Source organism: Coregonus clupeaformis, chromosome 29 (genome assembly GCF_020615455.1).
Source record: "Coregonus clupeaformis isolate EN_2021a chromosome 29, ASM2061545v1, whole genome shotgun sequence".
Classification (NCBI taxonomy): domain Eukaryota; kingdom Metazoa; phylum Chordata; class Actinopteri; order Salmoniformes; family Salmonidae; genus Coregonus; species Coregonus clupeaformis.
The window spans coordinates 54184639-54212165 of NC_059220.1; the positions used below are offsets into that span (position 1 = coordinate 54184639).

The 27527-nt window shown below is 45.8% G+C and overlaps 1 protein-coding gene across 4 annotated transcripts; it reads right to left on the bottom strand.

Moving 5' to 3' along the window:
- Positions 1-340: 340 nt before the first annotated feature.
- LOC121586203 (chromodomain-helicase-DNA-binding protein 4-like) lies at positions 341-27516 on the bottom strand. 4 transcript variants are annotated; one of them, XM_045209230.1, is made up of 41 exons: positions 27445-27516; positions 26635-26825; positions 25981-26102; positions 25458-25748; positions 25179-25297; positions 24697-24796; positions 24236-24449; positions 24001-24122; positions 23754-23880; positions 23223-23392; positions 22620-22871; positions 19613-19816; positions 17575-17786; positions 16396-16527; positions 16099-16198; positions 15787-15978; positions 15094-15294; positions 14808-14945; positions 13814-13935; positions 13475-13648; positions 13047-13188; positions 12691-12822; positions 12484-12601; positions 12174-12298; positions 11984-12076; positions 11715-11856; positions 9511-9686; positions 9171-9360; positions 8499-8585; positions 4673-4764; positions 4326-4459; positions 4088-4232; positions 3844-4000; positions 3625-3728; positions 3285-3537; positions 3140-3193; positions 2880-3053; positions 2654-2762; positions 2297-2429; positions 1822-2017; positions 341-1655 (listed from the first exon to the last, which is right to left on the bottom strand). In XM_045209230.1, the coding sequence occupies exons 2-41, from the start codon at positions 26687-26689 to the stop codon at positions 1450-1452; spliced, it is 6009 nt and encodes a 2002-aa protein (XP_045065165.1). In that variant the 5' UTR covers positions 26690-26825; positions 27445-27516; the 3' UTR covers positions 341-1449. The 4 variants fall into 4 exon arrangements, with proteins under 4 accessions (XP_045065165.1, XP_045065167.1, XP_045065166.1 ...); XM_045209232.1 differs by lacking the exon at positions 27445-27516 and adding an exon at positions 27161-27353 and having other exon boundaries at positions 9183-9360; XM_045209231.1 differs by lacking the exon at positions 27445-27516 and adding an exon at positions 27161-27353 and having other exon boundaries at positions 8499-8588; positions 9183-9360.
- Positions 27517-27527: the final 11 nt, after the last annotated feature.

A 27527-nucleotide genomic window follows, 5' to 3' on the forward strand; every position in this document is an offset into this window, starting at 1 on the left:
TCTCCCTCCCTCTCTCTCTCTATTCCTCCCTCTCTCTCTCTATCCTGATAAGTTATCAGCAGGCTCTATCACATCGCAGTCTTTTCTCCCGCCCTGTAATTTCCCCCAATTTTCTTAATTGCACCTCTGTCTGTCTGGGAAAACAAGTCTGTTCCTGTCTCCCTCTTCTTCTCTCACTCTCTCTCTCCGTCTTACTGTCCACCCGACTCTTTTATTCTCCTTCCCTCTCCTGCAAATCCACAGACCTTGTAGGTCAAATTATGACACGTACCATTGGTCATTACAATGTAATGTGCCCAGGTAATAATTCCCTCACATAATAAAGGACAAGGAAACAAGCTTCACAAACTGTTACCCTTTTTATTGTAGTTCTCAAAAGAAACTGTAACGATAAAAACAACAAGGTGGTAACCATAATAATATTCCAGAATGTAAAAGAAAACGTTAGACTAAGACATTTAATTAATTTAGAGATTGCCATCATTCTCAATGCCGTCCCGTGTGTCTAAACTTGTGGAGCTATTGCATGTCCTTATTTGGGCAAAAACGGGGCGAGGCCTTCGGGAACATGTGTGATGCAATTGTTCAAGAAGCCAATCAGGAATGTAGAGCTGCAGGATGGGGCGTGGCCGAGGAGAGGGGAGAGCCAATAACAGGCTAGTGTTATGGACCACCTGAGTGTACAGGTGAGGGGAGCAGTGAAGAGGGGGAAGGCGCAGTAACACAGAACCAATATTATTCTACTAAAGCATCCTCATCAGTTGATAGTTATTTACAGTCTCTCTGTGGGAAAGTATAGAGCTGTGTCAGGAGCAGTGTGCCCAGCTACACACACACACACACACACACACTCAGAAGAGGTACACACTCAGAAATGGAATGGGCAGAACAGACATAGTTCTAAATTCCACATGATTTCACATTTACCCACTGATGCACAATTGAATTGTACATGTTGATATCGAATTGAATTCTGCATACCCATAGAACCACGAGTCCACATATTATAGAATCTTTACTTGGAGTGGAAATGTTCAGTCTACCCATTCTAATTCTATGGGACAGAGCCAGGTACACAGCTGTCTATTTTAGAGACAGGGTTGGGGAAAGATACAGTGAAAACAACCTCTGTGTGAAGGTTAGACACATAACAGACAGACACAGAGACAGTGCTTCAGTTCATTAGGTTGATACTGTAGAGAAGGTGTGTGTTCCCAGTGGAGAATAGAGACTGTGTTCCTCCAGGTGTCTTTGGGTGAAGAGGAAGCAGTTGTAGTCTGCTGTGTGTCCAGAGAAGAGGTGTTGGGGGGTACAGACCTTACTCTACTGTCCAGAGTGTGAGTTTTGGTTTGGGAACAGGAGAGGTGCAGAGTGGAGGTGAGATGAGGGTCACTCTCTGATTCCTTAACACGGGAGGGAGGACGCCTAGGGGAGGACTGGCGGAATTGGTCAGCGTGGCACCTGCATCTGCTGCTGTGTGGTCTGTGATTGGCTCTGGCCAGTGACCTCTGACCCCCGGCTGGCCAATCGGCTGAGGATGTTCCTCTCCGACATCTGTAGCCTCACGGCGACGGGTGGTATCCGGGCGATGGTTGCCGGGAGACGGGTGACGTCAGCCTTCATGTCGCTGAGAAGCTCCTCAAGCTGTTTGAGAACTGAAGGAGAGAGGAAGAGTTACCACCACCACCACAGTCAAATAACCAAAGGGATGGAGAGAGGGAGAGAAATAAGAAAAAGAGAAAGATGATGAAATGGGTCAGAAAAGCAGAGACAGAAAAGTGAAAATGAGAAAGAAAGAGAGTGAGTCTGTGTGTAGCCTACCTTTGTGCAGTACTGCGTTGGCAGGCTTGTTCCCTGACATGGACTCCTTGCTGAGGTGTTGGTGGGACTCGGCCAGACACTCCACCTCACTGAAGCGGGTGTTGAGGGCCATGGAGGGGTGGGCTGGGTCCTCAGACATGTTCAGGTAGGCTGCCCTGCGAAGCTGCTCCTCAATCACCAACGCCTGCTCCAACAACTAGAGACGGAGAGAGAGATAGAGAGGGGTAAGAGGAGGAGAGAGAGAGACAGAGAGAGAAGTAAGGGATATGACAGGAGGAGAGAAGGAGAGGGAAGAGGTAGACAGAGCGATTAACAGAAAGGAAGAGAGAGTAGGAGAGAGGGATGGCTGAACAGACACTCAGAGAGAGAGAGAGAGAGAGAGAGAGAGAGAGAGAGAGAGCGAGAGAGATTAAAGAAGACAGAGAGTGGATCAATAGACAGAAGCAGCCATAAACATCAAGCCATCCCAGCGCACCTTAAACCTCCTAGCCAGGAACTTGTTCTTGATCTCCAGGAAGTTCCCTCGGCTCATCTCCCCCTTGAAGGGCTCGTTGAGGATAGCATACTTCACGTCGCTCTGCACGTCCTGCCAGCGAGCGTAACCGTGTCTGAGAGGCGCCACGTCAAAGGTCAATACATCACAATGATTCAGTCCTCCCACCAAACCTCTGACCTGCTGAGTAGTGCAGTGGTCTCCAGCCCTGGTCCTGGAGAGATACAGGAGTCTATAGGTTTTAGTTCCAGCCCAGCACTAACATACCTGATCCAATTAATAACATTCTCCTCGACACTTTGATTAGCAGAGTGATGTTGGTACAGAGTGAAAGGATACTGTATGATGCCAGCCAGCAGCCAGTAGTCATGGCGACGGTGCCAGATCTCAAATGTCTTTTTGGTGACGGTCGCTGCCCTCTCCTCGTTCTGCCACAGAGAGTGGAGCTCTGGGAGAGAGAGAGAGATTGAAAATGAACAAAGGTCAGTTTTGCATCCCCCTGCCCCCCAATGGTTAAAGTTAGGGAGTTGGGGAGGGTTAGCTGATCCTAGATATGTGTGTGCACCTGTGAATCCTCCGTCTGCAATGTTGAACATGAACCTCTGCTTGGTAGCCTTCTTCTTCTCCTCACTCACATTCACCGCCACCGCTGCTGCTGCCACTGATTCTTTAGCGTTCTCTCCATTCTGCAGCTTGCCAGACTCCTCCGTCTTCACACCATCTTTCTCCTCTTTTTGCTCTGAAGGGAGGAAGAATACTGGGTAAGCACCATATGTTTGTTTGTGTGTGTGCGCGTACATGTGTGTATGGAACGGAAGACCCTACCTTTCTTGTTCTCTGCAGGAGGACTGGTGTCCATCTCCTCTTTGCTCTCCTCCACTATAACCGATTGAACACAGGTCAGAGGTCACAACCACAGGAGACATGACCTTCATACAGTATCTGTATCACCCTGACTGTCCCGACTGACCTTTAGGTTTGGCCTCCTCTGACACTGCTGTGGCCTCTGACCCTTCACCCGTGACCTCTGTAGGGGAATCCTTCTCCTTCTCCTCCTCTGCCGTCTCTTTTGGGGTTTCCTTGGTTTCCTTTTCTTCAGTCTCTTTCTTCTTCTCCTCTTCTGTGTCTTTGTCCTTTTCTTTCTCGTTCTTTGTCGTGGAGGACTCTCCCTCCGCCTCTTTCCTTTCCGAGAGTTTTTCTGTCTCGTCTGGGATTTCAATAATCTGCGAGGAGGAAAAAGGGGTTAGGATTAGGGTTGTGATGGGATGACACTGATGATGGTGCAGTATAATCTAATAAAGACTGCTCACCTCTGGGTCTTCTGTCTTGCTGTGCGCCCTGCCGTCCTTTTCTGCCTCTCCCTCCTTCTTTACCTCCGTCTCCTTGCCAGTGTCTTCAGACTTAGTGAGGTCCTCTGTTAGCGACAGAGAGAAAGGCAGAGAAAAAGAGAGTGAGTGAGAGAATGATTGAGCATATTTTCATTTTACTGTGTGTTGGGCTGGTGTGTGTGTGTATGTGTATGTGTGTACCTGGGGCGGGGGTGTTGGGCTGTGTGTCAGCGGGGGTTCCAGTAGAAGGTGTTTTGACGTCCTCTCCAGCAGCGATGGCTGCCAGCCTCTTGTTCTCCTCCAGCTCCATCATCCAGGGCATGGACCACTGGCCGTTCACATGCTCAAACTCCTGCACCTGGACATCAATACAATCAATACATACATAAATTAAAACAAAACAATACCAAATGCTGTAAACAAACAAAGAAACGACATTGCTTACTTTCTTCCTGATCAATGACATCACACCGATGCGAGTAAGGACATGTTGCCGTGACAACCCCTCCCGTGGAACCCCATCAGCGAAAGTCTCCGCTCCGTCAGCCCCCGGCTCACAGAGATGACGCATGAAGAGAGAGACATACGCCCTGAGAGGGAAAGATGAAGGGAGAGAGAGAATACTGTTATACGGACCCCTGGGAACACACACACATACTTAGACTGCACACACACAGACTCACTTGAACTCTTTCTCAGACTTCCCCCTGAGGTCTCTGACCAGCCACTGGGTAGTGAAGGCATCCTGGGGAGGCATCCCATAGCGCATCACTGCATTCAGGAAGGCCTTCCTCTGGCGCGCATTGAAGCCCAACACCTGAGAGAGAGGGGGGGGGGGGGGGTTAGAGCAACATACACACTGAAAGAGTCAAAAGACAAGTGGTAAAGAGAGAGAGGGAAAATGTGCAGGCAGAAATGGACATGGAGAAAGAAAATACTGCTTGTAGAGGGAGATATGAAGAGAACAATGTGTCGATTTTTATTTTAAGAGTGACAGATGGAGGGAGACTGATAGAAGCTGCAGTCTGACCTCGATGTTGCCTCCCACTCTGGCCAACAGGGGGGGCAGTGGTTTGTCCCTTTCGTTCCTCAACCCCTTGCGGCTTGGCCTGCGGGAGTTGGCTGGTTGGAGGGAGAAACACAGGTCATGGTAGTCTCACACAGAAAATACACACATATAAATGTGTACTGACACACACACACAATTTGTCCTGCAATAGAGTTGGGGTAAACCCGCTACGTCACTATATGAGATTTTGATTTAATGATCCCTCAAAACAGCATGGAATTGTGTGCTATTTTACTCCTCTACCGGATGTTGTTTTAGCAAAGCCTTTGCAATTTATACAACCAATTGCAGATAAAAGTTGCAGACAGACCTATTTGAAATAGTGTACCATAAAATGTGACATGATAAGGGATTCAAACCCTGTATTGTCAGAAAGACATACATTGATACATTGTTGCTACATCATCAGTGAACTTGCTGGAAAAATTCAGAGCAAGGTGGCAAAGGTGTGTATCATTAGTTCACACCTTAGCAAACAGTCTCAAACAGTTGCGAACGGAAAACGGTTTGCTACGTAGCCTAAACAAGAGTTTCTATTGAAAAAATTCAGGAAGGTCCCTCTCCGTTTTGTTCCTAGTGAATACATCCCTGATATTAGCGAAGGTTAGCTGATAGCTAACTTTAACTATTTGCACATCGTTACAACACAGTATATAGCCATAATATGACATTTGAAATGTCTCTATTCCTTTGGAACTTTTGTGAGTGTAATGTTTACTGTTCATTTTGTATTGTTTATTTCACGTTTGTTTATTATCTATTTAACTTGCTTTGGCAATGTAAACATGGTTCCCATGCCAATAAAGCCCTTTGAATTGAATTAGTAGCTAGCATATTCACAGACGATGCTGCAACTCCTCGCTATGTCCGGTCTTGAAAGAGCACTCACTCACTGACCGTAGCTATCGAAACGGGCAGATGATCGAAAGGAACACCTCAAGAAAGAAAAATGTAACCGCCAGTAACTACTGTATCTGTCGCGCTGTAATAAAATCCGTTCTGAATGTTCTGTGCCGCGAACGTCAACTGAGACATCAGATTAAATTTCTGTCAACGCGTTTACTGTTTAGCATGGAAATATGTACGATTATGACAGGATTAAGAGTCGCTGATTCAGGCAGAAATCTGAGATCACTTATTTTATTTTATTTACTATGGTGGCGCAATCGGTAACTCATCTGCCGTTCAATTAATGGTTCAAACCCAGACCACATTTCTGACTAACATCGTATTAATTATTGTTTTGCAACCAAATCGCTTCTTTATATCGAATATATATTGTCTTTCTTACAGAATACATACACACATAAATGTCCTGGATTTGTGTGTGAATTTCATCAATGGAAATGTTGTTCCAACAATGTAAATAAAAAGGTATTCTACACCAGAATTTTTACCTGCAATCCTTCCATTTCAAAACACTTGTAGTTTAACCAAATGTCATGTTGACCACAATCACATATTAACTTAACAATTATTGGATATCCATAAACTCAATGAATGGATGTAATCATACGTGCATTCAACAGTTTCATCTAATTATATGTATGAGCGCTACACTATAAACTTCAAAATAACTACAAAAAGTGAAGAATTTTAACAGATCCTCAAAAAGAACATGGATGATTCACTGTACAGAATTGATACATTGTGTACATTTAGCTGCCCTCTCCTACTAGTCGATGCAGGAGTTAGTCTGTTTCTGTATAATATGTAGGTGCAGTTTGAAATACGTTAGCATGGGACATAGCTTCGTAACACTCCAGATAGAAACGTACCTTAACCACAGATCTATATTCGGATTATTCTATCCTCCAATCCTAAATTAACCATTAGGGGGATTAACAAATATCTAACCCTGTATCAGTAGTTGGGGTTTACCGCCCTTTCTAAAAGCCTTCGGCCATAAAGGATTGGGTTTGTGCTTCTGCTTACTTAGACTTGTTGTGTGGAATAGTCTCGTACTATTATTATAACTGAATTGGCCTGTTACAACTGCTTGACAGAATCAGTCGCTCTCTCTCGCGCTCATTCTCACACACAAATGCACACACTCTTTCACTTTCTGTCATTTGCACGAAAACACACAAGCAAGGACTAATCCGAACTGGCACACACACAGATTCATTTATTCGCACGGACACGGACACATACAGCCATTCAGAAAGTATTCAGACCCTTCACTTTTTCCAAATTGTGTTACATTTTCAGCTTTGTTCTAAATTTTATGAAATAGTTTTTTCCCCCTCATCAATCTACACACAATACCCCATAATGACAAAGCAAAAACAGGTTTTTAGAAAATGTTGCTAATTTATTAAATATAAAAAACGGAAATATCACATTTATGTAAGTATTCAGACCCTTTACTCAGTACTTTGTTGAAGCACCTTTGGCAGTGATTACAGCCTCGAGTTTTCTTGACGCTACAAGCTTGGCACACCTGTATTTGGAGCATTTCTCCCATGGTGAACCTTTGCCCCAGTCTGTGTTCCTGAGTGCATGTTAAAGCAAAAACCAAGACATGAGGTCGAAGGAATTGTCCGTAGAGCTCCGAGAAAGGATTGTGTCGAGGCACAGATCTGGGGAAGGGTAACTAAATATTTCTGCAGCATTGAAGGTCCCCAAGAACACAGTGGCCTCCATCATTCTTAAATGGAAGAAGTTTTGAACCACCAAGACTCTTCCTAGTGCTGGCCGCCTGGCCAAACTGAGCAATCGGGGGAGGAGGGCCTTGGTCAGGGAGGTGACCAAGAACCCGATGGTCTCTCTGACAGAGCTCCAGAGTTCCTCTGTGGAGATAGGAGAACCTTCCAGAAACACAACCATCACTGCAGCACTCCACCAATCAAGCCTTTATGGTAGAGTGGCCAGACGGAAGCCACTCCTCAGTAAAAGGCACATGACAGCCCGCTTGGAGTTTGCCAAAAGGCACCTAAAGGACTCTCAGACCATGAGAAACAAGATTCTCTGATCTGATGAAACCAAGATTGAACTCTTTGGCCTGATGCCAAGCATCACGTCTGGAGGAAACCAGGCACCGCTCATCACCTGGCCAATACCATCCCTACGGTGATGCATGGTGGTGGCAACATCATGCTGTGGGGATGTTTTTCAGCGGCAGGGACTGGGGGACTAGTCAGGATCGAGGGAAAGATGAACAGAGCAAAGTACAGAGAGATCCTTGATGAAAACCTGCTCCAGAGCGTTCAGGACCACAGACTGGGGCAAAGGTTCACCTTCCAACAGGACAACGACCCTAAGCACACAGCCAAGACAACGCAGGAGTGGCTTCGGGACAAGTCTCTGAATGTCTTTGAGTGGCCCAGCCAGAGCCCGGACTTTAACCCGATCGAACATCTCTAGAGAGACCTGAAAATAGCTGTGCAGCGATGCTCCCCATCCAACGTGACAGAGCTTGAGAGGATCTACAGAGAAGAATGGGAGAAACTCCCCAAATACAGGTTTGCCAAGCTTGTAGCGTCATACCCAAGAAGACTCAAGGCTGTAATCGCTGCCAAAGGTGCTTCAACAAAGTACTGAGTCTGAATACTTATGTAAATATAACATTTCAGATGTTTATTTTTAATAAATTTGCTAACATTTCTAAAAACCAGTTTTTGCTTTCTCATTATGGGGTATTGTGTGTAGATTGATGAGGGGGGGGGGAAACTATTTAATCCATTTTAGAATAAGGCTGTAACAAAATGTGGAAAAGGGGAAGGGGTCTGAATACATTCAGAATGCACTGTAATCAATATGAATTCATGACAATAGTGTTTGTTACCTTCTGATCGCTCATCAAAGTCCTCATCTCCCTCCTCGGAGGCCACAGAGTAATCTGAGTTGTTGTCAGACTGATCCTCCTGCCAATCTGCTTATAGAATGGAGAGAGAGGGGCGGGGAAGAGACAGGATTAGCCAATCAGAGAGTTTTAGGACACAGACCGCTCTGTTTTCAGGGGAGAAGGAAGAGAGAGTGAAGAATAGATACAATCACAGAAATTCACTTCAACCAACTTCACAAGAAAACTAAACTAGTCAATACCAAAGTCATTAACAGGGTTGGGGTCACATTCTTGTCAGTGGGCAATTTTCAAACATAAATTTAATTTTAATTCACTTCCTGAATTGAAACTGGAATTGACCCCAATCTTGTTAGAGACAGATAGGAGAGAGTACTGAGACAGCAGGAAGGAAACATCATGCCCACGCTTAATCCTAGAATACTACTAGAAACACCTAAAAAACACAGAGGACAGATGGGACATGGACAAACATGTAATACGAACACAAACCATTAACACACACACACAAAACACACTCACATGCTCCAATATAACACCAAAGATACACACTCCTATCCCACACACCTTACCTACCACACACATAAACACATGTCCACATCCACACACACAGAGTAGGTAAAAAAGGTTGCATTCTGCAGCGTTGTTCTGTACCCCGTCTACTACCTCGTTCCTCCTGAGAGCCGTCGTTGTAGTTGACAGGCTTGCGGGTCCTCTTGCCCTTCCCCAGGTTACGGGCCAGGTCCTCCTGCTGCTGCTCATAGTGGTGTCTCAGCAGCTTCTCCCAGTAGTCTGGGTCTACGGACTCCTCCTGTTTAATCACCTCACGCTGCACCTCCTCCTCCTGGACACACACACACAGGTTAGCAAGGATGGAAGAACTCGGTTTACAAACAAACACACAAATAAGAAGTGTAATAACACACACTCTCAGAAGTATGGGTCATCTCTCCTGTTCATCACCTTCCACAGTATCTCTCACACACACACACACCTCCTCCTCCTCATCCTTGACGACGTATTGGGCCACTTTGAAGGAACTGAGGTACTCGTTCATGCTCTGGATCTCTGTGTCCTCGGTTGACTCTGACTCCTGGTTCCTGTCCAGCAGTCTGTCTATGGCCTTGTCATCATAGTGGATGACCTGGCTGTCATCCTCCTTGTTGTCCCCTGAGACAGAGAGGGACAAGGAAAGAGAGAGGGACAAGGAAAGAGAGAGGGACAAGGAAAGAGAGAGGGACAAGGAAAGAGAGAGGGACAAGGAAAGAGAGAGGGACAAGGAAAGAGAGAGGGACAAGGAAAGAGAGAGGGACAAGGAAAGAGAGAGGGACAAGGAAAGAGAGAGGGACAAGGAAAGAGAGAGGGACAAGGAAAGAGAGAGGGACAAGGAAAGAGAGAGGGACAAGGAAAGAGAGAGGGACAAGGAAAGAGTGTGTAAGAAAGAAAGACTGGAGAGGCCACACCTAGTTTCCCAGGTCTAAATCAGTCGTTAGTTTGAAGGAAAAGCAGCAGATACAGTGGGGAAAAAAAGTATTTAGTCAGCCACCAATTGTGCAAGTTCTCCCATTTAAAAAGATGAGAGAGGCCTGTAATTTTCATCATAGGTACAAGTCAACTATGACAGACAAAATGAGAAAAAAAATTTCCAGAAAATCACATTGTAGGATTTTTTATGAATTTATTTGCAAATTATGGTGGAAAATAAGTATTTGGTCAATAACAAAAGTTTCTCAATACTTTGTTATATACCCTTTGTTGGCAATGACACAGGTCAAACGTTTTCTGTAAGTCTTCACAAGGTTTTCACACACTGTTGCTGGTATTTTGGCCCATTCCTCCATGCAGATCTCCTCTAGAGCAGTGATGTTTTGGGGCTGTAGCTGGGCAACACGGACTTTCAACTCCCTCCAAAGATTTTCTATGGGGTTGAGATCTGGAGACTGGCTAGGCCACTCCAGGACCTTGAAATGCTTCTTACGAAGCCACTCCTTCGTTGCCCGGGCGGTGTGTTTGGGATCATTGTCATGCTGAAAGACCCAGCCACGTTTCATCTTCAATGCCCTTGCTGATGGAAGGAGGTTTTCACTCAAAATCGCACGATACTTGGCCCCATTCATTCTTTCCTTTACACGGATCAGTCGTCCTGGTCCCTTTGCAGAAAAACAGCCCCAAAGCATGATGTTTCCACCCCCATGCTTCACAGTAGGTATGGTGTTCTTTGGATGCAACTCAGCATTCTTTGTCCTCCAAACACGACGAGTTGAGTTTTTACCAAAAAGTTCTATTTTGGTTTCATCTGACCATATGACATTCTCCCAATCCTCTTCTGGATCATCCAAATGCACTCTAGCAAACTTCAGACGGGCCTGGACATGTACTGGCTTAAGCAGGGGACACGTCTTGCACTGCAGGATTTGAGTCCCTGGCGGCGTAGTGTGTTACTGATGGTAGGCTTTGTTACTTTGGTCCCGGCTCTCTGCAGGTCATTCACTAGGTCCCCCCGTGTGGTTCTGGGATTTTTGCTCACCATTCTTGTGATCATTTTTACCCCACGGGGTGAGATCTTGCGTGGAGCCTCAGATCGAGGGAGATTATCAGTGGTCTTGTATGTCTTCCATTTCCTAATAATTGCTCCCACAGTTGATTTCTTCAAACCAAGCTGCTTACCTATTGCAGATTCAGTCTTCCCAGCCTGGTGCAGGTCTACAATTTTGTTTCTGGTGTCCTTTGACAGCTCTTTGGTCTTGGCCATAGTGGCGTTTGGAGTGTGACTGTTTGAGGTTGTGGACAGGTGTCTTTTATACTGATGACAAGATCAAACAGGTGCCATTAATACAGGTAACGAGTGGAGGACAGAGGAGCCTCTTAAAGAAGAAGTTACAGGTCTGTGAGAGCCAGAAATCTTGCTTGTTTGTAGGTGACCAAATACTTATTTTCCACCATAATTTGCAAATAAATTCATTAAAAATCCTACAATGTGATTTTCTGGATTTTTTTTTTCTCAATTTGTCTGTCATAGTTGACGTGTACCTATGATGAAAATTACAGGCCTCTCTCATCTTTTTAAGTGGGAGAACTTGCACAATTGGTGGCTGACTAAATACTTTTTTTCCCCACTGTACTACGGCCTCCGACAACAGGAATGGCTACCTGTTTGGAGTGGACTGATCTGGTTATGGTTAGTAGTTAGTGACTCACCCTCTCCCAGCTCGTACTTGAACAGCTCCTCTGTTCCAAACTTGAGGATGTCATCCAGCTCCTGTTTAGACATGGAGCCTGTCTTACTGCCCAGCCCAGGACGTACCACCAGGTGGGTCAACATCATCTTCTTCTTAGCCACCTGGAGGAGAGGAGGATGAGAGGGGAGGATGAGGAGAGGAGGAGAGGAGGAGGAGAGAAGAGGAGTTAGTGTGTCTTTTACCTACCACTATGTATGAGTCTGGTAGGCTTTGGTATACTGTGTTTACCTGAGTGATCCTCTCTTCCACAGACGCCTTGGTAACGAAGCGATAGATCATAACCTTCTTATTCTGACCAATCCTGTGAGCTCTGCTGAATGCCTGAGAGAGAGAGATGGGAAGAGATTGGAAGAGGAGAAGTGAGCAGGAGGAGAGCGTCAAGTGTGTGTGTGTGTGTGTGTGTGGTGTGTGTGTGTACCTGGATGTCGTTGTGGGGGTTCCAGTCAGAGTCGTAGATGACGACGGTGTCGGCGGTTGCCAGATTGATGCCCAAACCTCCCGCTCTGGTAGAGAGCAGGAAGGCAAACTGAGGGGCGCCAGGAGCTGAGGAGAGAGAGATAGAGGGAAGGGAGAGAGAGGGGAAGGGAGAGAAAGAGGGAGGGATACAAAGAGGGAGGGAGGAGACAAAAGACAAATAGTTACTTCCATTTCATATTTTCACAGTTAAAGTTAGTGTTCCAATTGTGCTGTCGTTAGTGTATCCATGAACCCATGTGTGTGTGTCTCACCATTGAAGCGGTCGATGGCCTCCTGTCTCATGCCCCCCGTTACACCTCCATCAATCCTCTCGTACTTATAACCCTCGTTCTCCAGGAAGTCCTCCAGCAGGTCCAACATCTTAGTCATCTACCAAGAGACAGAGACAGTTAGTGTGTGTGTGTGTGTGTGTGTGTGTGTGTGTGTGTGTGTGTGTATGTGTGTGTGTGTATGTGTACCTGAGAGAAAACGAGCACTCTATGTCCTCCCTCCTTGAGTTTAACCATCATCTTTTGCAGCAGAGTCAGTTTCCCAGAAGCCCTTGTGAGGGCACTGCCCTCGTACATTCCGTTTGGAATCTTTGGCGCCTCCTGCAGGAGATCAATCAATTAAACATCAGTCAATTAATGAATTAAAACTCATCAAGTAGACTGCATGCTGATCAAAGCCTCTTAACACATAATATAACCAACAAAATCATAAACATTCAAGACAACATTTACTCGTGTACAAACACACACACAAATTGATGCCCTCCATCAAGCATCAAATCAATGGTATGGCCCATGTCTCAGATAATGGGTTTGGATCGTACCATTGCAGCTCCGGGGAAGAGGTAGGGGTGGTTGCAACACTTCTTGAGGTCCATGACCACGTTGAGCAGGGACACTTGGTTTCCTCCTCCGCGGGTGTTCAGGGCGTCAAAGTTACGCGTCAAGATGAACTTGTAGTACTTCCTGCATCACACAATTAAATTAATACCAGAAAACAAGAAATAGAAGCCAACATGAGACTTCTGCAACACTACACTACTGACATTCAAACCTCTCTTATTTTCTATACTTCTCCACTCATTAGCATGTGCTAGCACTGATTGTACTGCACTGTTGAGGAAGCTATCAAGTAAGCATTTCACTGCACCTTTTATACCTGCTGTAAACTGTGTATGTGATGAATCCAATTTGATTTGATTCCTACAACCATCCTCCCCTCCACCCTCCCCTCTTCCTCCTCATCACTCACTTCTGCATGGGGCTAAGCTCCACTCGTACGATGAGCTCAGTCTTGGAGGGCATGTGTTTGAAGACGTCAGCCTTCAGTCTCCTGAGCATGTGTGGTCCCAGCATGTCATGCAACTTCTTGATCTGGTCTTCTTTGGCGATGTCAGCAAACTCCTCCAGGAACCCCTCTAGGTTACTGCAGAGCAGAGGGAGAGAAGCGGGGTCAGTTTGTACCTCATAGGGGTGACTTTTGTTATTGTTTCGGTTACTGGATTTGTTCAAAAAGAAACATCAGGACCACAAAACACTAAGCAATAGCAGCACTCACCCCCCACACACACAGTAGTGTAGGCATACTGACTTGAACCTCACTGGGGTGAGGAAGTTGAGCAGGTGGAAGAGTTCCTCCAGGTTGTTCTGTAGAGGTGTACCAGTCAGCAGCAGCTTGTGCTGGAGAGGGTAGTTATTCAGAATCCTAAAGAACTACACAGAGAGAGACAGACTTTTATACTTCAGCTGCCCTCTTCACAAAATGGGGTGATCTCTCATCTTTGAGTGGTTATAACCATAGCTATACTAATAACGCTGTGTTCAGTATGCAACGATATGTCATACTATAATGGTTATGGTACTGGTTATGACTATAATGGTTATGGTACTGGTTATGACTATAATGGTTATGGTACTGGTTATGACTATAATGGTTATGGTATTGGTTATGACTATAATGGTTATGGTACTGGTTATGACTATAATGGTTATGGTACTGGTTATGACTATAATGGTTATGGTACTGGTTATGGCTATAATGGTTATGGTACTGGTTATGACTATAATGGTTATGGTACTGGTTATGACTATAATGATTATGGTACTGGTTATGACTATAATGGTTATGGTACTGGTTATGACTATAATGGTTATGGTACTGGTTATGGCTATAATGGTTATGGTACTGGTTATGGCTATAATGGTTATGACTATAATGGTTATGGTACTGGTTATGGCTATAATGGTTATGGTACTGGTTATGGCTATAATGGTTATGACTATAATGGTTATGGTACTGGTTATGGCTATAATGGTTATGACTATAATGGTTATGGTACTGGTTATGGCTATAATGGTTATGACTATAATGGTTATGGTACTGGTTATGACTATAATGGTTATGGTACTGGTTATGGCTATAATGGTTATGGTACTGGTTATGGCTATAATGGTTATGGTACTGGTTATGGCTATAATGGTTATGGTACTGGTTATGGCTATAATGGTTATGGTACTGGTTATGGCTATAATGGTTATGGTACTGGTTATGGCTATAATGGTTATGGTACTGGTGTGTGTCTGACCTTTGACTGGTTGTTCTTCAGCCTGTGGGCCTCATCCACCACCAGACAGGCCCAGTCTATGGAGCCCAGCACAGCCTGGTCTATAGTGATCAGCTCATAGGACGTCAGCAGGACATGGAACTTCACCGATGAGTCTTTCTGCAGGGGGCAGACAGAGAGGGAGGGGGCAGAGGATTAGGGGGTAAAAATAAAGATAGAATGAGGGAGATAGAAAAAAATCAACAACAGAAAACATGACTGTACATTATCAGTCTTTCCCCATCCTCCCATCCCATTCGTCACTCACCTTCATCTTAGAGGCCTTCTTGCCCCCCCGGATGGCATTGCCCTCGAAGGAGAACTCGTTCTCTCTGATGACGGCTCTGCTGTCCTTATCTCCTACGTAGGTCACCACGTACATGTCCGGGGCCCACAACTCAAACTCTCTCTCCCAGTTAATGATGGTGGACAGGGGGGCGCTCACCAGGAACGGGCCCTTGGAGTGACCCTTGAGGGGTGGAAGGTCAGGGATTAATAGGCGAGTGAGTAAAACACTTCAGTTGAATCAGAAAAGGGAATTGCTTAAGTCCGATTGACATGTCCGGCCCTTATCCCCTAACACTCAACTGATAATTCACGTAGCTAGGTATTTAGCAGTAGGGTAATAACTCAACCTATCCTTCTGATAAGACTAGGTGGAGTTTTCCTTGTATTTGTCCCGCCCTGCCTTTAGGACAGAGTCCCTCTTTTTGGACTAGTCCCCTTTGATGGGCGGTTTTATTGTTCGTCCAGGGTTTGCCACTACCCCCACTGAATGAAATTATTGACAGGGGCAGGCAGACTGGACAAGAGACACAAACTTACATACACACAGGATCTCTCTCTCTCTCACATACACACTCAGAAACACATCGCTGTGGAATCAGATGACTACATCCTTTTGCCTATCCAGCACACACAGACCCCAACACAGACCCCAACACAGACCCTACCAACACACCTCTTTGTAGAGTGAGTAGAGGAAGACAGCGGTCTGGACAGTCTTGCCTAGACCCATCTCATCAGCCAGTATAGTGTCAGTGGCCTGAGCCCAGGAGAAGCGCAGCCAGTTGAGGCCCTCCAGCTGGTAGGGGTGCAGCGTTCCCCTTGTAGTGTCCAGGTAGTCTGGCTGATAGTCAAACTTGATGGTGGGCTGGAGGGGAAGTGGAAGATAAACATCTTAATTTACATCATAGAGCAGAATCATGAATCAATGTCAATGGGAGATTTGGAAGATTCACATGAAAAGGAACAAGGAAGTACCCGTACTTACATCCACCACAGGGTTAGCAGGGGGTTTCTCACTCTTCTTCACTTTAGCTATCTTCTTCAGCTTCTTAGCGGGCCTGCCCTCATCTCCCAACATCAACTCTCTGAAGGAGAGAGAGAGAGAGAGAGAGAGAAAGAGAGAGATGGAAGAGGGGGTAGGTAGAGAAAGATGCAAGACAGGAAGAGGATTAGATTACTGCTATAGGTTACTATTGGTTGCTATAGGCAGAGATGTCGGCGTTTGTGTGTGCATGCATGGGTGAGTGTGTGCATGTTCGTGTGTGTGTGTGTGTGTGTGTACCTGTGGTTCCAGTAGGTCTGCTTGTATTGGTCGTACTCTGGGATGTCCATCTCCTCACTCTCCCAGGAGGCCTGGTCATAGGCCAGATCCCTCCACTTGATCAGGTAGTGCATGTTGTTCTTCTTATCCACACTGGAGAGAGGAGGAGAGGGGAAGTAGAGAATTATGATATTATGGTGATGCACATTTTATCATTTACATCTGTAATGATACAAATAGGATACAGAGGTTTTTAAAAAAAACATTTGCTATTTTTACAACAAAAAAACTGCCTTTCCTTTACAGAACTGACTTTGACACGCCTGTGTTAGGAGGTAGTATGTTACCTATACTGTGGTGTGTTAGCGTGTGAATCCCAGGTGTGTGTGTTAGCGTGTGTATCCCAGGTGTGTGTGTTAGCGTGTGTATCCCAGGTGTGTGTGTTAGCGTGTGTATCCCAGGTGTGTGTGTGTTAGCGTGTGTATCCCAGGTGTGTGTGTATCCCAGGTGTGTGTGTGTGTGTTAGCGTGTGTATCCCAGGTGTGTGTGTGTGTTAGCATGTGTATCCCAGGTGTGTGTGTGTGTGTTTTTGTGTGTGTGTGTTAGCGTGTGTATCCCAGGTGTGTGTGTGTGTTAGCATGTGTATCCCAGGTGTGTGTGTGTGTGTGTGTGTGTGTGTGTGTTAGCGTGTGTATCCCAGGTGTGTGTGTGTGTGTGTGTGTTAGCATGTGTATCCCAGGTGTGTGTGTGTGTGTGCGTGTGTGTGTGTGTGTGTTAGCATGTGTATCCCAGGTGTGTGTGTGTGTGTGTGTGTGTTAGTGTATGTATCCCAGGTGTGTGTGTGTGTGTGTGTTAGCATGTGTATCCCAGGTGTGTGTGTGTGTGTGTGTGCGTGTGTGTTAGCATGTGTATCCCAGGTGTGTGTGTGTGTGTGTGTGTGTGTGTGTGTGTTAGTGTATGTATCCCAGGTGTGTGTGTGTGTGTGTGTGTTAGCATGTGTATCCCAGGTGTGTGTGTGTGTTAGCATGTGTATCCCAGGTGTGTGTGTGTTAGCATGTGTATCCCAGGTGTGTGTGTGTGTATCCCAGGTGTGTGTGTGTGTTAGTGTGTGTATCCCAGGTGTGTGTGTGTGTTATTGTGTGTATCCCAGGTGTGTGTGTGTGTGTGTTAGTGTGTGTATCCCAGGTGTGTGTGCTCTACCTGTGGTTGAGGATGCGGTGGATCATGAGCCACTCCATCTTGACTCCGTAGCGGTAGAACTCCTCCTCCATGTGGACGTACAGGGGGTCCTTGTTCTTCCTCTTAGTGCTCTTGTCATCGTCCCCCTCCCCTCCGAAGTCCACCAGCGGGGGCTCGTCCATGTCCGTCTTCCTCTGGTAGTTACGGAACATCACCTGGCAGTTCAGCTCCAACTGGAGGAAGGGAAAATAGTGAGAAGGGAAAAAGATGAGTCTACTCTCTATCTAGTACATAAGGCTGTTGTGGTGACCGTATTACCGCCACACCAGCAGTCTTGACCGCAGTAAAATTCCACGTGACCGTTGAGTCACGGTAATCTCCTTTTATGCACTCTGGACATGCTTTGGTAGTACCCAACTTGATAACTACCATCAGGTCCTAATGATCTGGTACTCAGGGCTCTATTGTCCCTCTACCCACTCTGACATCAATGCAAATGCATTCGAAAATCACATCAAACACTTATCATCAAAACAGTAAGCCTATCATACATTTAAAACTCACCTCACTGTGATGGTCAATTTGAAGAAAGAAGTTCAACAGCAGGTTGAAACAGTGTAAAACATGGTTGTTGTGGATGTTGTTTGAAATGGACAGCGCTTTCTCAGGTGATAATTTTTTCAAAACCCCATTCGCATATTAGAGTTTATGCATATGCATAGGCTTATGAGCCCAAGCTCGACAAAAAACCTGAATTAAAATGATGATGTACATAGCCAACCGCATATTACACATGGCAGAAAAACATAAAACTGATTTAAGATGTCTTTGGTACATAATTGGTCTAGCCTATAGTCCAAAATTAAACAAATTCGATTGTGCCTTTGAGTGTGGGCTGTATTATTATGCGTGGAGTGAAATAAGTGTTCTTGTATTTCTTTCTCAGCTGCTCATATTAAGCACATGCTCTGCTATAAAATCGAAGCAGTCTGATTTCTAAGATATTCTACGGTTTTATCATTCACAACTAAAGTTGCCAAATAACTATTGAATCTAGCATATAGCACCATTTTCAAGTAATCACTTTTACGCTCAACATATCCACTTCATATGCGCACTCGCTCCGTAATGAGAAAAATATTATTTCTATTTTATTCAGCTAATTTCAATGATATTCTTCTTACTATAAAATCATATAAAATAAAATAATGGCATGTCAAACCTACTGTCAAACCTACTCCTGTTCCCTCCCACCGGTGCTCGATGTCGCCGGTCTACTAACCACCGCCCCTGGCTCCTCTACTACGCACACCGGCTCATCATTTACTCCGTGATTAGTCCCCCTTTATTTAGCCCTCAGTTGTCATCAGTCATTAGGTGGTATTGTTTTCTCTCAGGTTCAGTACGCTTCTCATGTTTGTTATTTTGTATCTTTTCATTATTAAACTCACCTTCTGCACCTGTTTCCTGACTCCTGGCATATACGTTACACATATCTTGTCAGCTAAATGAACAAGCCTACACTCATAGAAAAAAGGGTTCCAAAAGTGTTCTTTGGCTGTCCCCATAGGGTAACCCTTTTTGGTTCCAGGTAGAACCCTTTTGGGTTCCAAGTAGAATCCTCTGTGGAAAGGATTTTACATGGAACCCAAAAGTGTTCTACCTGGAACCAAAAAGGGTTCTTCAAAGGGTACTACTATGTATGGCATGGAGCATAGACAGATAACATAGGCCTACAGTAGGCCAACTCATATTATGTTCACCTGAAATACATTTTCTTCATATCATAATGTTTCTTTAGACCTGACTAAAATAAATAATGGATTTATTGTGATGGTGTACATTAAATTGGTTTAGTATACTTTTTTTAATGTAGATGTTCCAAAGGTGCACATCAGCGGCTGTATGCGTGGAGGCCTGGAGATGCTAAATGTGTTTGTTAATTAACAGTCAATTACCGTGAGACCGCCAGTCTTTTGCATGACAATAACTGACTGACAAAATGTAATGGCCGCCACAGCCCTAATTGAGCCTGCATATTGCTGGTTGTGTGTGTCACCTGTAGCTCCTGGACCCAGGAGCAGTGCCAGTAAGACATGTTGCACCACTTGACAAAGAACTGCCTCTCTGGTCGGCCGGCCAATGGGACGGGGTCTGGGGCCTCGGCCGGGAGGTCCAGGGGGCGGGGCACAGGTGTAGGGGGTGGGGGTTCACCCCACTTCCAGGTCAGAACCTTCTGGACTTTACCCTTCATGCCCGGGCACTGAGGAGGGAAATTCAGGAACAATCAGATACACATTCACAAAGAAATACACTGCTCAAAAAAATAAATGGAACACAAAATAACACATCCTAGATCTGAATGAATGAAATAATCTTATTAAATACTTTTTTCTTTACATTTACATTTACATTTTAGTCATTTAGCAGACGCTCTTATCCAGAGCGACTTACAGTTAGTGAATACATACATATATATATTTTTTATTTAATTTTTTTATACTGGCCCCCCGTGGGAATCGAACCCACAACCCTGGCGTTGCTCTATCAACTGAGCTACATCCCTGCCAGCCATTCCCTCCCCTACCCTGGACGACGCTGGGCCAATTGTGCGCCGCCCATGAGTCTCCCGGTCGCGGCCGGCTGCGACAGAGCCTGGATTCGAACCAGGATCTCTAGTGGCACAGTTAGCACTGCGATGCAGTGCCTTAGACCACTGCGCCACTCAGGAGTGTATTTGCATATTTCCGTTAGGGAACGCCTACTCTGAAATAACCCAATGCACCCTTTCACTCCTTCTAAACAACGCACTTTTTGGAAACTTTGGCAAAGGGTAGCGTCTACAATACGCTGTCCACTCTGTTACCGATTCTAGTTTTGGAAAAAAGAAAACTGTATGGAGATCAAATGTTTTTCATAGATTAGAAAATTAGCAAAATGTCAGCCAACATTTTTTGAATTAGAGCAATTTGATGCTGAAGAGTGGCCCAAACTTCCACTAGAAGTTGCAGCAAGCTCATTGATGGCTACAATAATAATTTGTCTGCCGTTATTTTGGCCAAAGGCTGTTCAACCAAGTACTAGTGCAGTGGTGGCAAAAATAAAATTGGTTCTGAAATGTTGAAAATCCTAAAACTAAATTTTTTTTCCATTCAACTTATTTTAGAAGAAATAGGGAATTATCTGAGAAACGTGCAACAGTGCCAATTTATCTGTCCAGAACTGTACGGGACATATCACTCTCACTCTTTACATAGTTGAATGTGCTGACAACAAAATCACACAAATATTATCAATGGAAATCAAATTTATCAACCCATGGAGGTCTGGATTTGGAGTCACCCTCAAAATTAAAGTGGAAAACCACACTACAGGCTGATCCAACTTTGATGTAATGTCCTTAAAACAAGTCAAAATGAGGCTCAGTAGTGTGTGTGGCCTCCACGTGCCTGTATGACCTCCCTACAACGCCTGGGCATGCTCCTGATGAGGTGGCGGATGGTCTCCTGAGGGATCTCCTCCCAGACCTGGACTAAAGCATCCGCCAACTCCTGGACAGTCTGTGGTGCAACGTGGCGTTGGTGGATGGAGCGAGACATGATGTCCCAGATGTGCTCAATTGGATTCAGGTCTGGGGAACGGGCGGGCCAGTCCATAGCATCAGTGCCTTCCTCTTGCAGTAACTGCTGACACACTCCAGCCACATGAGGTTTAGCATTGTCTTGCATTAGTAGGAACCCAGGGCCAACCGCACCAGCATATGGTCTCACAAGGGGTCTGAGGATCTCATCTCGGTACCTAATGGCAGTCAGGCTACCTCTGGCGAGCACATGGAGGGCTGTGCGGCCCCCCAAAGAAATGCCACCCCACACCATGACTGACCCACCGCCAAACCGGTCATGCTGGAGGATGTTGTAGGCAGCAGAACGTTCTCCACGGCGTCTCCAGACTCTGTCACGTCTGTCACGTTCTCAGTGTGAACCTGCTTTCATCTGTGAAGAGCACAGGGCGCCAGTGGCGAATTTGCCAATCTTGGTGTTCTCTGGCAAATGCCAAACGTCCTGCACGGTGTTGGGCTGTAAGCACAACCCCCACCTGTGGACGTCGGGCCCTCATACCACCCTCATGGAGTCTGTTTCTGACTGTTTGAGCAGACACATGCACATTTGTGGCCTGCTGGATATCATTTTGCAGGGCTCTGGCAGTGCTCCTCCTGCTCCTCCTTGCACAAAGGCGGAGGTAGCAGTCCTGCTGCTGGGTTGTTGCCCTCCTACGGCCTCCTCCACGTCTCCTGATGTACTGGCCTGTCTCCTGGTAGCGCCTCCATGCTCTGGACACTACGCTGACAGACACAGCAAACCTTCTTGCCACAGCTCGCATTGATGTGCCATCCTGGATGAGCTGCACTACCTGAGCCACTTGTGTGGGTTGTAGACTCCGTCTCATGCTACCACTAGAGTGAAAGCACCGCCAGCATTCAAAAGTAACCAAAACATCAGCCAGGAAGCATAGGAACTGAGAAGTGGTCTGTGGTCACCACCTGCAAAACCAGTCCTTTATTGGGGGTGTCTTGCTAATTTCCACCTGTTGTCTATTCCATTTGCACAACAGCATGTGAAATTTATTGTCAATCAGTGTTGCTTCCTAAGTGGACAGTTTGATTTCACAGAAGTGTGAATGACTTGGAGTTACATTGTGTTGTTTAAGTGTTCCCTTTATTTTTTTTAGCAGTGTATATTGTGTAGAAAATACCTTCTTTGTCAATCGTGTCAACACTACATATTGCATTTCTATTTCTATCTGCAATCTTCCGTCATTATACATTTAAAAAACAATGGCAGCATTAAAGAGATCGGAAATTAGAGTTAAATGCCAGTTGTATAGCTGACTCAACTCAAATCAATAATTCCATATGATGTAGGTGTATCCACCCACACACATATGACAGAACATGTTCTCTTTAATAATAATGTACATCCAACACCCATACGTTGAGATTCTCTCTCTCTCTCTCTCTCGGTCTGTCTGTCTGTCTGTCTGTGTGTGTGTGTGGCAGCAGGGCTCACCATGCAGCGTGGGCAGATCCATTCCCCGTTGGGTATCTCAGGGAGGGGGGGGTTGAGACAGTGGATGTGGTAGGAGGAGGTACAGGTGTCACAGCACAGCAGCTCTCCTCCATCCTTACACACCCTGCAGAACTCTATGTGATGGTCATCCTCCTCCTCCTCCACCCATCCCTCATCCCTCCCCACCTCCTCGTCCTCCCCTTCTCCCTCAGACAGCTCCTCTCTGGCCTCCCACTGGATCCCCTCTTTCTCCTGCAGGGAGGGACAGAGGAACAAAAAGAGAGTGGGAGGGGAGAGCAGGAGGGTGAGGGGGGGACAAGAATGTGGGAGGGGTGTGGTGGAGGGGGTAGTGAGAGTGGGGGGGGTGTTGAGAAGAAATGGGAAGAGAGGGGAGTGGAACGATGAAGGGGAAGCGAGAGTGGAACCGGGGGAGTGAAAGATAGGAGGAGAGAAAAAGGTCAACATCAAAAATAGGATATCACACCCATCTTTAATCATTAAAGAGAAAATACATAGAGTATATACAAGCAATATGGTGTCAACTCTACCTAGCCATGGGTTGGACTATGGGCTGACTTCAGACTGGGTACATTGTGTACTTACACAGTGGGGGCAGCTCCACTTGCCCTCGGGGGCCTTCTCCATGTCAGGGTCCAGACAGACCATGTGGTAGGCCCTGGGACAGGTGTCACACAGGATGATCTCCCCTCCCTGCTGGCACACCTCACAGTAGTCCTGGTGGTCTGTCTCATAGCCGTCACCATCCTCCTCAACTGGAATGGGAAGAGGGGAAGTTAGGAGGGAGGGGGATGGTACATGATGATGGTCCTGTTAAAAACATCTAATATTATCAGATGATTGACTGAGAGCCAGATCCTTGGTTTCAGCCCAGAGCAACTACATCTGATTCCTCTAATCACACGATCATCAACAACATAATTAGTTGAACCAAGTGTACTAGTGCTAGACTGGAACAAAAGCCTGCACCCCCTATAGCTCTCCTGAACTAAGGTATGTAACTGACCACTGGTCTAAATGCTATAGCCCCAAGCACAGTAAAAGACACAGGTGTTCTAACACCTCCACTACATGGAATGAGAGGTCAAGAGATGACAGTTGCGTTTCCATGCCAACCTTTCTTCTTCTTCTTGGCGGACTTGGCCTTCTTCTTGGAGCGGCTGCTATGGCTGTTGGAGCCGTCCGACACTTCAAAGGTCCCGTCGTCAAAGTCACTCTCCACGTCAAGCTCATCCTCCTCGCTCTGCAACAACACAGGGAGAGAGAGAAACAGACACAAAGATACAATGATAGAATTGTGGGACAGAAGTATGGCAAGGCTTACTGCATATCAGTTGATTCTCAGACAAGTTAGTGTTCTTACTGAGGATCTCTTCCTCTTGCTGTTGAAGCCTCCCAGTTTGATCTTGAGCGGAGCCACCTTCTTGGCTTTGGGCTTGGGGGCAGGCTTAGGGTTGGGCTTGGACCTCCTGCGAGCATTGGGGCCTGCAGAGGGAGACGGACAGAGTTAAATGATCCCCTTATTCTACAACAACGAACCACCAACAATAATATTATACATGCTCCCTCCATCAGCATTCCTCTAACTTGTTCCTCACCTTTGCCCTCTTTGGTCTTGGCCTTGCGGAGTGGGGGTGCGGGCGGAGCGGGCACAGCTACAGGTATGGAAGCGGGTGCAGCTGGAGAGGAGTCTTTAGCGGCACTACCCCCCGCCCCAGTATCCCCTCCTGCCTCTGCCCCTGCCACCACCATGCTTTCCACGGCCGCAGCCACGTTGGCAGCTGCCAGGGCTGCGTTGGCACTGGCACAGCCCTACAGAGGGTTAGACAAGGCAGGATGGAAATCAGGACCGTTGCTATAAAGAACATGCAATCATAGTCAAAATAAATGTGTAATGTATTGTAATAGCAATGTAATGTCATGTAATAGCAATGTAATGTCATGTTATAGCAATGTAATGTCATGTAATAGCAATGTAATGTCATGTAATAGCAATGTAATGTAATGTTATAGCAATGTAATGTCATGTAATAGCAATGTCTTGTATTGGGTGTGTTACCTTCAGAGGGTTGTTGGTGCTGAACTCCCTCCACTTGGCCATCATCAGAGTCATCATCCTGGACACAGCGATCTTGGGGTTCTTGGCTGCGATGAGGGGTCTGGGGAAGTAAGGCCAGAGGAGAGACAGAGGTTAAGTTTGGGGCACTCTATGGGGGGGCCGGCAGAAAGCCGATGTTTGCGGTTTTCAAGGATACAGTATTTTCAACCTAACTTCCATTTCCTCTGAAAAAACGGATGTGGGGACTCTGCTCAAGTGTCTTTTTACGCCTGCTACGTTAGTTTAAGTTTGGGGTAGAAGTAGGGGCAGTTTCAGACTGGTCGTAGCTAGCTCAGTCACACAGATATGAAGTAACTTTCTCCCCCGATCCACAAATGCTGCGCTATCCAGATGAAGTGGTACTGAAACCTGCTGCAGTGGAAACAGAAGGAGAATAGCAAAAAGCAAGTAGAAAACATGAGACGTGAGAGAGGTGTGTTAACCTGACAAACTGGCTGAAGGCCTTGTAGTTGGTGATGGTGGTGTAGTCCTTCTGAGTGAAGACATGGTCTATGTCCTTCATGCCCCAGTCCTCCAGCAGCTGAGTCGAGCTCTTGGGCTCCTGGAGAGTGGGAGGAGTTAGGATATCATTACATTCAGGGTCACTTAGAAACTTAAGTGCATTGCAGGGGCTGCTTCAAAGTCTAAACAGGGAACAGCTCCAACGTCTCCCTTGTACAACCCACCCACACCACCTACATCCTCTTAGCCTTCATCCTCACCTGGCTATCTTCTTCTTCTTCATCTTCATCATCATCATCTTTCTCTAGTTCTGGTTCTTTGCGTTTACTCTTGGAGCTGGATGAGCCTCCTCCTCCTTTCTCCTTTTCTCCACTTGTCCCTCCTCCCTTCTTCTTGTCTTTGGAGGAGCTGGAGCGCTTCTTCTTCTTCCCCCTCGGGGCGTAATCACTTCCCTCGCTTTCTGACCTGGCCCTACCTCCTCCACCCTCTTCCTCCTCCCTCGCTACTTGCTCTACTGCTAAGAGGGGTTCTGGTGAGCTGACTGGCACCTCCTGAGATAGGAAACAAAATGAGTCAATTTAGATGCAAATACGAAGAAAAATAAATCTCACAAATGCTGAAAATTGATACTAAGGTCAGGTCAAAAGGTAAGGGTCAAAGGCTAGGGGCTATCCATATTATTATTATACTTCAAAATGCATTTTCCCTCCCAACTTCCTTGGAGCAATCCCTGATATCTGTGACTAGGCTACTTCATGTAAGGGAGGATCATGCCCATCCTACCTCTCTGACAGGTCTTGGTCTCTTGCTGATCCTGCTCTCACGGCTCTTCTTGGCTTTCTTCTTCTTCTTTGACTTGGTGGGGACCTCGATGTCAGACGCAGCCTCTTCTGGTTCCTCCTCATCTGCCGTTGGAAATGGTACAGGAATTGATTGAATAGAATGCATAATTGATTGAGATAATTATGAGATAATTCTATTCATTAAAAAAAATATTCATAGATTACCGAGGGATTTGTATAACATTTTGAAACTGTCAACTCCAGACAAGCTTTATTGACAGCGTTTTGGATACATTTTGATGGAAAGATATGCAGTGCACGCCAGTTGCCAGTACAGTACCGAACAGAGGCATGACTCGTGTGACTTTGCCAGCAAATGGTCGTGGACGCAACTTCTAACAACAACAAGCATGCATTGACAGCGCAAATCCTTACGCACTCTCTATAGGTAGCTAGCTAGCTTGCTATCAAGTTTGCCAGCTAGTGTAGAAGCAAAACATTCGGCTAGCTAGCAAACTGGGCTGCCTAACGTAAATTGTCACTACTAGTACAAGACTAGAGTAGCTAGCAAATTAGATAGCTAACTAGCTAACGTAACGTTAACTAACGTTACCAACCTGCATGCTTGTTCTGAAAAAATTGATCGCTGTCTTACCATGTGCAAGTGCCGTAGGTCCCAAGTCTTCCCTCTCGTCCTCGCTTCCCGACATATTTCAATAATAATTAATTTCAATTAAAAGCGAGCTAATCCCTCCGCCGAACCTTGCCCGATCTTGTGAGGGAGGAGGGCAAATGACGTGTGGGTGGTGGAGAATGGAACGGGGGTGTCCTGAGGAGGGGGGAGCGCTGTAAGAAGAAAACATTTTTTTGCTTGAATGAGCAATCCTATTGGTATTTTTCGCTTAATAATAAGTATTTATTATATTGACAGGTCAAGGGGTGACATGTTAACTATCTAATTACATCGAAAAACATTTGTTTTCAATTGGCATGCCTATGTCCACACCGCACAGGAAGCTGTAGCAATGGACACCCGTCAATCATCGTGTATTGAATAGATATATATATATTATAGCACTTCTCTGGAATACTGCCCCACTCGCGATACAAACTCAATTTAGGCTAATTTACAGTTACAGTCAGGGTTCAAGTGAAACCCCTAAGACTTGTGAGAAACTTACTGTAGTCCCTGTTAGAGATGGGTTTCCTTCGTGTAATAATTGTCTCTCAGAAATTGTATTAGTCTTTAATATAAATTAATGAGCAACAATATCCAGCGTAATACAATGTGTCGTTAATGACCCCGTAAAACACGTTGCACACTCTCGGTCCCCCTTCTCTCCCCCAGCCTCAGTGGCTAGCAGAGCTTAGCTAACATCTTCACAAACACACAAAGGGGGCAGACATCCCAGAATAATCCCCCCCTCCTCCGTTCTGTAACACTCACACAACTCTGCATAGTTACCTCGCAACGGCCAGACCATAATACTCATCCTGCACACACCTCCCCCCTCTACACACACACACACACACACACACACACACACA

Coding starts and splice junctions, on each gene's coding strand:
- LOC121586203 (XM_045209230.1), bottom strand. CDS start 26,689: ATGTCGGGAAGCGAGGACGAGAGGGAAGACTTGGGACCTACGGCACTT. Junction 24,797..25,178: donor GCCTTCAGCCAGTTTGTCAG/GTTAACACACCT, acceptor TTACTTCCCCAG/ACCCCTCATCGCAGCCAAGA. Junction 12,602..12,690: donor GAGTGCTCGTTTTCTCTCAG/GTACACATACAC, acceptor GTCTCTTGGTAG/ATGACTAAGATGTTGGACCT.